Source organism: Lepidochelys olivacea (assembly GCF_965140295.1).
Source record: "Lepidochelys olivacea isolate rLepOli2 genome assembly, chromosome: 10".
NCBI lineage: Eukaryota > Metazoa > Chordata > Testudines > Cheloniidae > Lepidochelys > Lepidochelys olivacea.
Genome location: NC_140420.1, coordinates 7,472,315 through 7,484,969, shown reverse-complemented (window position 1 = coordinate 7,484,969; position 12,655 = coordinate 7,472,315). Strand labels below are relative to the sequence as shown.

The 12,655-nt window shown below is 56.5% G+C and overlaps 1 protein-coding gene across 1 annotated transcript in view; it reads left to right on the top strand.

Moving 5' to 3' along the window:
* MYO15A (myosin XVA) overlaps nucleotides 1-12,655 on the top strand; it is a 79,353-nt gene that overhangs the window by 57,955 nt on the left and 8,743 nt on the right. Inside the window, exons 52-57 of the mRNA XM_084641370.1 lie at nucleotides 184-266; nucleotides 869-999; nucleotides 3,862-3,956; nucleotides 4,831-4,908; nucleotides 5,816-5,912; nucleotides 8,728-8,888. Coding sequence (XP_084497496.1) covers nucleotides 184-266; nucleotides 869-999; nucleotides 3,862-3,956; nucleotides 4,831-4,908; nucleotides 5,816-5,912; nucleotides 8,728-8,888 — 645 coding nt within the window. The remainder of the gene's footprint in view (nucleotides 1-183; nucleotides 267-868; nucleotides 1,000-3,861; nucleotides 3,957-4,830; nucleotides 4,909-5,815; nucleotides 5,913-8,727; nucleotides 8,889-12,655) is intronic.

The following is a 12,655-nucleotide window of genomic DNA, read 5'->3' as shown; positions in this document are numbered from 1 at the left end:
CATTTTGGCCAGCATGGGAACAAGCCACGTGGCCCTGGAGAGGCCCCAGGAGCAGGCTGCTCTGACATACCAGCGGGGGGCAGGGATGGTGGCCGGCACGGCGGGCAAGTGGGTACAGCTGGAGGGGCAGGGGGCTCCCCAGCGCCAGGGTAGTGATGACCACTGGTGCCTTTCTGTCTCCAGCTGTGCGCTGACCACGAGGTCATGAGGGATGAAGTGTATTGCCAAATCGTAAAGCAGACCACGGACAACACGAGCCCCAAGATGTGAGTGAGTCCCTCCCCTTCCCGTGGCGTGGGGCCCCGGGCTGGCCTCCCAGTGCGGCGGCCCCTTCCTGCTCTTCCCCTGCCTGGCCAGCTGGCCTGGGCTGTGTGGCCTCCCCAGTGGGGAGTCTGTGGGGAGAATCCCAGTCGTCGGGAGCCTCCCACGTCCCCAGTCTGGTTGGGACTGGCTGATCCTGTCACTGCGTCACGATGGGCCTAGATGGGCCAATCTGGCCCCTGCCATCCTAGCCACCCTGGCAGCTGGGAGAGCCTTCCTTGGCCATTGGAGTTCCCACCATGCCACCCCCTTCCATGTTACAGCACCACTCCGGGTCCCTGCTCTCTCCCCTTCCCCTCGGCTCTCCTCCTCCTTCACGTCTCCTTTTTATTCCTCCAGTTCCTCTTCCTCACCTTCTCCTTCTCTCCCCACATACCAAAGCTGATTGGGCAGGGTCCCACCCGCCTGACCGGCGGCCTGGCGTGGAAGGGGCTAAGGGGCACAGGTTCCAGGCCTGTCCCATAGACTTTCTGGGGCCTAAGCTTTGCAGAGCAGGCTGGGCCTCTCCCACTCTGAGACCTCTTTCCCCGCCCCGTGGCTTGGACAGGGACAGCTGTCAGAAGGGATGGAGGCTGCTCTACATCCTGACCGCCTACTACAAGTGCTCCGAGGTCCTGAAGCCCTGTCTGCTATGGCACCTCCAGGAGACCTGCAGGAGCCCTGGGGCGCAGTTCCAAGGTAGGATGCTTGTTCTGCAAAGCTGGGAACCCCAACCTGGACTGGCATGGGGGCCTCTTTCTCATCAGCTCTTACCTGTATTTGATCCTCTTCCATCCTCTCCTCCTTATTAGGACATTTATAGATCCTCTCCTAAGGGATGTCCGAACCACATGCTCCTGTCGACTTTCCCCCAGCCCTTAGTTTAAAAACTGCTCTATGATCTTTTTAATGTTAAGCACCAACAATCTGGTTCCATTTTGGCTTAGGTGGAGACCAGCCTTCCTGTATAGGCTCCCCGTTTCCCAAAAGTGTCCCTAGTTCCTAATAAATCTAAACCCCTCCTCCCTTCACCATTGTCTCATCCACATGTTGAGACCCTGCCGTTCTGGCTCTCTAACTGGCCCTGCGCATGGAACTGGGAGCATTTCAGAGAATGCTACCATAGAGGTCCTGGACTTCAATCTCTTACCTAGCAACCAAAATTTGGCCTCCAGAACCTCTCTCCTATCCTTCCCTATGTCATTGGTACCTACATCAAGGTACCTCCCTCCCTGGGGAGCAGAGCAGGACCCCCGGTGCCGTGCTCTGGGTCAGCAGGGTGGGCCCTGCCCCGTAGCCCCAGGGCGGGTGGTGGATAGTGAGGGCAATGCTCGGCCTGCATCTCCCAGCCCCTGAGCTCTGACCCTGCAGTCTCCAGCTAAGCTGGGAGAAGGCTGAAGGTGAAGGTCAGGTATCATCACTCCCCTTTATGGACAGGGAAGGTGAGCTACAGACCAGGGGAGCAATTCGCCCATGGGCACACCGGGATTTCTAGGCTCCGTTAGATCACCCTGCCCCCATGCCCTGGGCCCCACCCACTCCCTGGTTGTGCCAACATGTGTGTTTGACCCCGGGCCTGCTCCTGGAAACCATCAGGCCAGCTCTTGTGCGCCAAGGCTCGGTGTAAACCCTGCGCCGTGCTGTTGCCCAGCCCCTCTGTCTGCGGGACGTCATGAGCTCAGCTGCTGTCCCAGCCAGGGTGACATTGCATGGAATATGCTCCGTCACCACATCAGTTTCCATAGCAGCCAACATGCTTCAAAGGAGCAGGGCAGGCACTTAATGCACACTGGAGCCAGGCGCCTGCAAAACGGAGAGAGAAGTGGAAGCAGGACAAAGCCAACAGAATCACAGGGACGGACGGGGCGTGGCAGGGATGTTCACTGAGCCCCTTTCCGCTGAACAGCAGAGACGAGGGGCGGGGGCGGAGATCACTTAGCGCCAGAGGGTTAGAGGGACCCTGCAGGCTCAGCCATGTACAAGCCCAAACCTGAGGCCTCGGGACTCTGGAATTCCAGACCCAGCTCTGACTCCAAACTCCCCGTCGACCTTGGGCAAGTCACGTCCCCTCCCCGTGCCTCAGTTTCCACCTTGGCGAGAGGGAGATCTCAGGCTGGCTTCTCTTATTCAATCACTTGGATCACGGTGGCCCGCACAGTGCAGCAGATGCCGCCCTCCCCCCCCCAGTCCTATTGCTGCCTCGGGAACGAGTCTTAACGCTAGTTTGCGTAGTGCTGTAAGTGCCAGACCAAAAGCTGCACCTGCCGTTGCCTGGGTGTGACCAAGGAGCCTTGCTGAAGAGCAGGTTCAGGCTGATCCCTGGGACGGGCAGGGGCGAGGGATCACGGCGTTTGTCCAGCCCAGAGGAGCGGGGCTGCGAGAATGGGGAGTTAGCAGCATTTACACCCAGCCTCAGAAATCCTGGCAGCTCCCTGTGTGGAAACAGCGCCAGGAGGGCTTGCCCACGCCTGTCCTAGAGCCGTTAATAAATGGCAGTGCTGCCCATCTGTGAAGCCTTTATCAGCCAGCCCGTGATTCCCAGCCCTGCCACCACTTATTTCCTCTGTAAATGCTCCAGACTTACAGCTGTTTAAATGGCTCTCGGGGTGGAGAACTGTCTGCAGTGATAGATTACCCCAGCCTGGCCCCCCGCCAGACCCACTTCAGCTGTCGTTAATGGGACCTCCTCCCACAGGCTCTGCATCCAGGAGCGGCTGGGAGGGCAGGGCCCACTGGCACCAGGGCGAGGATGGAGACAGATCACGCCCTGATCCAAACCCGTTATATGGAGCAGTGCAGGCAGCGCTGCTGGACTAGCTGGCTGCGTGGCCCATAGGGCAGGGGCTGTCTGTCATTATATGCGTGTGTACAGCTCCTAGCACAATGGGGCCCGACCACTAGAGTGCAATCCTAGTCTGAGCACCAGAGCCTCTGCCATGCCGGAGGCAACATGCCAGGAAATAGGGGCGGGGAAGCGGGAAAAAGTGGGGATGGGAAATGAAATAAAGAGGGCTGTCAAGTAATTAATCGCGTGATTAATCGCACTGCTAAACATTAATAGAATACCATTTATTTAACGTTTTTGGGATGTTTTCTACATTTTCAAATATATTGATTTCAGTTACAAGGCAGAATACAAAGTGTACCATGCTCACTATGGTTTTTTTTGCTTATACGTCTTTGCACCAACAGAATACAACACAGAATACAATATATATGAAAATGTAGAAAAACTGCAATTAATTGCGATTAATTTTTTTGAGTTAATCACGTGAGTGAACCGCGGTTAATCAACAGCCCTAGAAATAAACGTAACCTTCAATTACAGATAGGTGCTGTGATACCCCTGCCCCCCTCCCCCAACACCTCATGATTTGGGGTTTGTTTCCCCTCTGAACCAGACCTGAATTTCATTGTTAGCCACTGTCTTTGTAGTGAGCCAAAGCCACGCTCTGGCTCTGGCCTGCTTCCCCTGGTTTGGGGAGGTGGAGGCCTGGAACCTCACGCTGTGCCTCGGGCCCGTCTCTGCTTTGATGGGGCGCTGGTGTCCATATCTTTAAGGGATCGCAAAGGCCTGCGAGCAGAACCTCAGGAAGACCTTCCAGTTTGGCGGCCGGCGCGAATTTCCCAGCAGCATGGAGCTCAAAGCCATGGTGGTGAGTCCAAGCTCACACAGGGCCCTGCAATGGTGGCACCAGGTGGGCATGTGGGGAGAATGCTCTCTGAGAGGCTAGACTGGGTTACAAACAGCTCACCTAGGGGATGGCATGGGACTGTATCCCTTGAGCTCTCTGGGCCTACAAAGCCGAGTTCCTCCGGGCACTCCACTTTCCGGGCCCCCCCACGGTTTATCTGTGCCTTGTTTCCAGCTGGGAGGGCTAGAATGGGGCTGGGCAGGCGGCTACAACTGTGAGTGGCTGCAGCCAGCGTGTGTAACCCCTGCGAAGCCTACGGTAAGGTTGTGGGGAGGAGAACAGAGCCCTTTCCGTGGTGGCAAGGGCTGAAATGGACAGGAACTTGCAAGGATGGGGATGTTATAGGCCTGATTTCCCTCCCCCATTGGTTGCAGCCAGAGCTGGAGGAGCTCAGCACTTCTGCAGATCAGGCCACAGTTTTACCAAGGGGCTGGTGACTCAAGAGGCCTGGGAGGAGCCTGTTTATCAGGAAGCGCTGGGCACCTGCCCTCTGGAAATGGGGCCCGGGAACAGAGGGGCCCAGGCTCATGTGTCACTTTTGCAAATGGTGGGCTTGCGAGTGCATTCTGAAGACGGCTTCCCGCCTCCTTGAGATGCTGCTGGTGTCTAACCGAGTGGTGTGAGCCCCACCTTGCGGCACAGGGCAGGAAAAAAGGGGGTGCTGAAAACGCCTGGAGATTCCGCTAGGCAGAATGGGATGCCCCACAGGAAATCGCCCTGTGCCGACGTGGGAGAATCTAGCCTGGGGTCTTTAGTCTGGCTCCTGGAGCCAATGGATGCTTTAGGGTTTGGAAACCTTCCTACTTCTCTGTGCTTTGCCCCCCCCCCAACCAAGGCCGGCCGGAGCGCCAAACGCCAGCTGTTTCTCCTGCCAGGAGGGATTGAGAGGCACCTGAAGATCAAAACATGCTCGGTACGTCAGCACAAGGGCCCGGCGCTGCCCAGCTCCCCCGGCTCCCACTCGGGATGCTCCCTCAGAGCAGTGATGGAGACGGGTCTGCCCGACTCCCGGCGATAGCACCGAGTGCGGGAGCAGAGACAGCACCGAACAGGAGCTGAGCTCAGCCCCTGCCCAACAGCGGCATTAGGGAGAGCTCCCCAAAGTCGCTGATTTCCCTTGGGGGGCCTAGGGGGGAAGGAAACGCTTCCAGGCAGCATCCCTCCCTGACGCAGTGCACGGTGGAATCCTGCCAGGTGGCTGCAGCACTGGCCAGCTGGTCTTCCAACTCAGCAGCACTTGGGGGCGGGCGGGGGTGGGGGGCAGGCTAGGACACTCAGGGCTACTGGTTTCATCTCCAGCCGGGCTCCAAAGGTCAGCGCCGGGGTTCGCAGGGTCTGTAGGCTCAGGGGGCAGGAGGGGACAATGGCAGGGGAGTGGGGCTGATGTTTAAGTTTTGCCCAGAGTGGGGTGTTTTCTCGGAGCCCCAATTAACCCGAGGCGGCTGGCACCTGATTGCCCCTCAAAGGCGTGTTCAGGTTCTTGTTTACCTGAGGCTGAGCCTGCTGCTCTCTCACCTGGGAGGGGGGAGAGATCCCATGGGGTTGCCGGCCCGGCCCTAGTTTGGAGCTGCAAAGCACCCAAACTTCTGGCCATATCTCTGAACCCATTGGAGATTCCCCTGCTGCTGCTCCTCATGGCCTGCACCTTGCGGGATCAGGCCATCCAGGGGTTTGCTAGGCAGCCAGGAAGGGGTGTCACTCCAGGAAGTCCCACCAGCAGTGCCGGGCAGAGACCACGGTGGCGGTGGGCACAATGCCAGCGCTAGAGCCTCCTTCCCAGCCTTTCAGGGGCTCAGCCGGGTGGTTTGCCCCCCCTCTAGGTTGCGCTGGACGTGATCGAGGAGATGTGCTATGAAATGGGGCTGCATCGGCCTGAGGCCTTTGACGAATATGTCATCTTCGCCGTTACCAACAGAGGTGAGCCGTGGGGGCAGGCAGGGGTCGCTCTCCCCATGTTCTCCTCTGAAGTGGTCTCATCCCACCCCCCCAATCCTGCCCAGCGGCCTGCCTCTGCCACTGGCCATTCCCATATTGCATGCCCACCGACAGGCGGCCTGAGCTGACCAACGTCTGGCTTCCCCAGGCCTGCGGGTGCCATCAGAGCAGGTGATGCCACTCAGGTCCCAAATGCATTGAGGGGGGACTTCCTGGCTGACCCCATTTCCGTGGCCCGCCTCCAGAGACGAGCCGGGGGCAGCAGCCTCCTGAGCCCTGGTGCTCCCCCTCCTTCGGGGAGTCATGGCACAGGCCATTGTTCAGATCAAGACGCTGCCCTGTTAAGAGAAATGAAACCCCGTAAGGAATGAAAACACAGGAGAGAGATTCACCGCCTCGCCCTGTTTAGTATTATTGCCTAGAAATCCCAGTTGAGCCATTGTACTAGGCGCTGGGCAAACACCTAGGCACAGACAGGCTCTGCCCAGCAGAGGTTACAGTGTAAACGGGCAGAGGGTGGGAGGGGAAACCGAGGCACAAAGCGAACAAGTGACTTGACCACTGTCCCGCAGCAGGTCAGCTGGGAATATCATCCTGGCCTCCTGATTCCCAGAGCAGCGCTCTGCCCACTAGCCCACGTTGCCTCCCGTTACGCTTATGTGAAAAGAGAAGCATAGGAGGCTTTCGCACCTGGCTAAACACCACCCAGCTCCTTGGCATTGGCTGAACAGTGCTGTCTCTTGCCTAATGAACCGGCCGTCCCTGCCGTTCACCACCGCAAAGTTAAGCTGCTGCCCCAGGAGACTACTCAGGAGGCACTGACTGGATTGCTTGTGAGGGATGTTTTTATCTTGACACTGTCCCGTTAAGCCCTTTGTGTGTCCAGAGGCTTAGCCCTGTGTGATGTGCATTCCCTGCGGGGGTGAAATACTGCACTGAGGCCCCACCGCCTCCCTGAAGAACGGGCAAACCGACCCGAACAGCCATCTCTGTACCAGGAGCTTGTGCCAGGGGCAACCTCTGGCAGTGCCAGGCCTCTCCTGACGGCGTCGGTGCTGAGCTGCCGGGCTTGGAAGCACAGAGAGGATGGAAAAGCCTCAGGCCATGACGGGAGGAAGAAGGCACCTGAGAGCTGCGGGCTGCCAAGCTCTGGCCTTTCTCAGCGGAGCTCAGGGCGGGTGAATGGTGCCAGGGTCGCAGCCCTGGCGTTTCTACGCACAGGACGGGTGCAGCGCAGCCAGCAGCTCTGCAGGTTTCCACCTCACCTGCCCCAGTGGAGTATCCTGTCCCCTGGGGCTGGCTGTGGGCTTGTGCTGCCTTTGAGGGGTGCCCTGCTTGGTATTTTTGCAGCACCTTGGCAGCTTCCCCATTGCCAGCTTTCAGGGCAGTGCCCGGAAGGGGGGGCTGTGGATTATTGGCCTCAGCTTTCTTCTGAAATGCTGAAAAGGCAGGAAATGGTTCACGGTATCCCAGCGCTTCCTGGGGCCGAGCCCCCACTTTCCTGTCTGTGCCTCTCCACAGCTCCCGGCAGCCCTGTTGGCTTGGCTAGCCAGTGGCCTAGTTAAAGTGTGGGTGGGGAGGGCTGTAAAGTGACCATTGGAAGGGCTGTGTGGACGGGCCCAGAAGCTCCAGGAAATAGCATCTCTGAGTCATATCCTGCTTTCTGGGAAAGCGCTGCATCACCCTAGGAATGTCACGCGCCTTCTTAGCCTCACCAACCCGCTCACTCCCTCTCTGCTGCTTTTTATGGGTCTAGTTGGAAGCCTCTTCTTGGAAACGGAGCTCCGGGGCTCTGAATGTGGATTCTCCACAGTTGATCTGACCCCTGGCTGGGGGCTGTGCCATGAGAGGGGGTGGCACGGTCCAGTGACACGGGCTTGTGGGATCTAATCCTTGCCCTTCCTCCAACTTATTCTGTGAACTGGGGCAAATCAATTCAGCTCCTCCTGCCTCAGTTTCCCCATCTATAAAATGGGGCTTATGACACCCGCATTCATCCGTTTGCGTAAGGGCTCTCCTGAACTTTGGAATTATAATGTGCTCTCAGGAGTTACATGGATGATTCCAAGTGCCCCAAATCCTGAAGCTTTTAGAGCCGACCTGCAGAAGGAAACGCGGACTCAGCTTGTGTCCTTTTGGGACGATGTGTAAAGAAGGCCTGGACTTTTGTTTTAAAGGTGTTTCATGGGGTTTTTTCTGCCTGTTCTTTATCTTAGAACTATCAGGAGTGGTCAGTCTTGTCTTCCCTGTTTCTGACAGATGACTGAGGCTTGGTCTACACGTAAAACTTATCCCGGTGTAGCTATGTCACTCAGGGTAACAATGTCCCCTTGCCGCAGAGTAGACTCAGCTAACGTATGGGGAGCTGGTGTCTGCCAGCAGGGTTAGGACAATCTCCTTCTGTCGGTGCACGCTGTGCCTTCACGACGCCAGCGAAGATGTGCCGACGGCTACGCCGGCATAGGCTCTGTCATGTAGACACAGCCTCAGAGATGGGGACTGGCAGCTTTCTCGGCTTTCAATGGAACGGGCTGGGTGGTTGAATCCTAAACAAAGAGAGCTGTTCTCCCAAGGGTTAAGTAGGCGTGGACACAAACCAAAGCATCAAAGAGTAGCACTGAATCTGATTTCCTACCTTCAGTATCTCTGCTCTGCATACACCATTCAGTTCTCCAGCCACCTTTACCCTTTTACATTGTAAAGGAGCAAAACCAGAGCAGCCCAGCTGGCTTTTCCTTGCCAGGCGACCTTTAAAATCAGAGCCACCCAGCTGACTCTTCCCCTGTGCTCCCCATAGGTCAGAATGTCCGCCCCTTGAGTCGAGGGGAGTATATCCTTGACGTGGCCACGGAGATGGAGCAAGTGGACAGCAGCTACATGTTCTGGTACCGGCGTGTCATCTGGACCCAGCCACTGAAATTTGACAATGAGCTGTATGTCACCATGCACTATAACCAGGTAGCAGCTCAGAACCAGCCAGGGGCAGAGGATCAGTTGCCTTAGTTTAAGGAGGGCCTCTTCCTCCTCCCTTCCCTGGAGTATGGGCTCATGGGTGTCTGAGGAGCAATCTGTCATAAACCCAAGCTCCTGACCTCTCGCGGTTATTAAAGATCCCCTGGCTCCTTTCTGGCAGAGCAGAGGGGTTAGCCCTGGTGTCCCAGCCAGATTCCATTGCCAGGTAATTAGCTTCTGTTTGCCTAAACACCCCCCCGTCTGGAAAAAGGACGTTAAGAGAACATTAAACAGGTTGCAAAGCCAAGCACCCAAAAGTTAGGAAGTGCCAGCACTGGGGGGCGGTGAGTTATATCTCCACCTGGTGCCTTGGCACCAGCAACATTCAGAGCCCAGGGGCCCAGTTCCACCAATATTTGGGGCCGGGTGTCCCCCCCCGCCCCACCTGCTGCCTCCCCTGAGTGTCCCCCGGCTCCCTCTTGCCTCCTGGGGCCTGGAGCAGAACATCCCTGCCCCTGCCTCTGCCCTGCAGCTCCATGCTGCCTCCCTGCAGCAACTGCTGCTGCCGGGTCCTAGGGTCCCCATCTCCACTGCCAGGGCAGACTGACTGAGCCGGCCCTTCCCCCTCAGACCCTTCCCTTTTTCGACGGGACCCTCCACCAGCACAGGGGGCCCCATCGCGTGCTGTCACCGCTCCTGCCCCATGCTGGGCAAGGGGCAGCTCCATCCCTCGCCCCCAGTGAGGCTACAGTCAGGGGCAACAGCAGGGGAGGAGGCGCACGCAGCTCCCCCCGGCACCCACCACGCGGGAGGCGAGGGAGATTCCTGGACCTGAGAGGGGCCCTAGGAGCACATGCAGTGACAGTGGGGGGGGTGCTGCTGGGAGGGGGCAGGAAAGGGGGGCTCCTCCCCCAGAGCTCGCTGCTGCCAGCAGGGAAAGGGTTGGGGGGAGTCCTCCTCTCTGGCCCCTGTCCCGGAGCAGCCTGCCTGCACCCCAGACTCATCTCCAGCCCTGCCCTACCCCAGAGCCCACACCCCCAGCCAGAGCTTTCACCCCCCCACCGCACCCTCAACCCTCTGCCCCAGCCCTGAGTCCCTCCAACACCCCAAACACCTTATCCCCAGCCCCAGACAGAGCCCTCATCCCCCCGCACCTTAACCCTCTGCCTGAGTTCTGAGCCCCCTCCAACACCACAAACCCCTCATCTCCAACCCCAGCCAGAGCTCTCACCCCCCTGCACCCCAACCCTGAGCCCCCTCCAACACCACAAACCCCTCATCTCCAGCCCCAGACAGAGTCCTCATCCCCCTGCACAACCCTCTGCCCCAGCCCTGAGCCTCTCTAATCCCCAAACCCCCCAGCCCCAAACAGAGCCCTCATCCGCCACACTCCTACTCTCACCCTGAGCCCCTCCCAAACCCCTCATTCCCAGCCCCAGACAGAGCCCTCACCCCTACACTCCTACTGTTGCCCTGAGCCCCTCCCATCCCCCAAACCCCTCATCCGCAGCCGCACCCCCTCCCATCCCCAAGCTCCCTCCTAGAACCTGCACCCCCTCCCTCCGCACCCCCTCCTATCCCCAAAATCCCTCCTAGAGCCTGCATCCCAATCATAGAATCATAGAATCATAGAATATCAGGGTTGGAAGGGACCCCAGAAGGTCATCTAGTCCAACCCCCTGCTCAAAGCAGGACCAATTCCCAGTTAAATCATCCCAGCCAGGGCTTTGTCAAGCCTGACCTTAAAAACCTCTAAGGAAGGAGATTCTATCACCTCCCTAGGTAACTCATTCCAGTGTTTCACCACCCTCTTAGTGAAAAAGTTTTTCCTAATATCCAATCTAAACCTCCCCCACTGCAACTTGAGACCATTACTCCTCGTTCTGTCATCTGCTACCATTGAGAACAGTCTAGAGCCATCCTCTTTGGAACCCCCTTTCAGGTAGTTGAAAGCAGCTATCAAATCCCCCCTCATTCTTCTCTTCTGCAGGCTAAACAATCCCAGCTCCCTCAGCCTCTCCTCATAACTCATGTGTTCCAGTCCCCTAATCATTTTTGTTGCCCTTCGCTGGACTCTCTCCAATTTATCCACATCCTTCTTGAAGTGTGGGGCCCAAAACTGGACACAGTACTCCAGATGAGGCCTCACCAATGTCGAATAGAGGGGAACGATCACGTCCCTCGATCTGCTCGCTATGCCCCTACTTATACATCCCAAAATGCCATTGGCCTTCTTGGCAACAAGGGCACACTGCTGGCTTATATCCAGCTTCTCGTCCACTGTCACCCCTAGGTCCTTTTCCGCAGAACTGCTGCCTAGCCATTCGGTCCCTAGTCTGTAGCTGTGCAATCCCCTGCCCCAGCCTAGGGCCTGCACCCCAGACCTCCTCCCGCACCCAAACTCCCTCCCAGAGCCTTGGGCAGGTGGGGGGCAGAATTTGGGCAGAGGTGGGTTCTGGGCACCACCAAAATTTTTACAAACCTGCCCCCCCCTGAACTGATGCTGCCTGTGTGCAGTCATCCTTCAGCCAGCTTGTGCCCATGCATTATGGTGCAGTCTTTCCTAACCTGATCAGGTACTGTTTTTCCCACAGGACACGGCCTCATTCAGTGCACAGGGTGGAAGGTTTTCACTTACCGAGCAGCTATTCAATGTTTCGGTTTCTCCGTGTTGTTCAGAGTCTGGCCCCAGGCCTTAGCTGCTGCATGCTGTCCAAATCCAGCTCTGAAGACAGAATTATTCATTTCCTCATGGGCTTTTTTCTCTGGCACTCATTACTGTAGTATCTGATTGCTTCGCAGACATTAGTGGATTTATCTTTATCCCTGTGACCCCATTTTACAGCTGGGGATTTGAGGCACAGAGAGATTAAGGTAAACAATTTCCACTAACTTTGGGTGCCCAATTTGAGACACTTCAGCCCTGGTTTTCCAGAGTCCTTAGCTCTGTGTGTTCAAAGCGCAGCTCCCAGTGACTTCAGTCGCAGTTGTTATCACACAGTACATCTGCAAATCAGACCCCAGGGTATCAAGTTGGGCACCCAGAAAATGAAGCACACACAACCAGTAACCACCTCTGAAAAGTTTGGTTTAAGGGACTTGCCCAGAATCACAAAGAAATTCTGTGGCAGAGGCAGGGATAGAATCCAGTTCTCCAAGGCAGCTTTCAACCGCCTTAACCGGGAGATTCTCCTTTCTCTTCCTGCAGTCCCCTGCCTGGGTCTTTTATAGACCTTTTCACTTCGGCAGCAAATAAATCAGGATTCAAGGGACAACAGCCTCCTTCATTACACAGCCCTGACTCATCCCCGGGGCAGATCCGTCCTGGGCATTGAATGAGGCAGGAGGCCTGTGGAAAAGATAAGATGTGTTCATGTAATTAACGACTGTATCATACTGTGCATGCACAAGGGGGCCACATTAAGGCTGCAAAGGCCCCCTTAATTCTGGCATTTTCTTTTTTTTAAGAGATTATTATTAGTATTTTATTATTTAAACTGTACTTTGTATTTATTTGTTGATTCTGGCATTTTCTAACTTGTATGCTTGACTTGGCAACCTTAACAATGTTCTTTGAATGTCATTTGGTGGGTGCAATTTACTCGGTTTATTGACCAGCAAACTGAAAAAAACCCAGCAATTCCCTCATGTGGCATGATATTGCCACCTGTGTGGGTCATCAACAGGGTCAGAACCTTTAGATCCATCGCCCAGACCTCTGCCACGTGCGCTAATGGAGTTACTGGAGTACGGCAGTAGTAGGTTGTCATCTT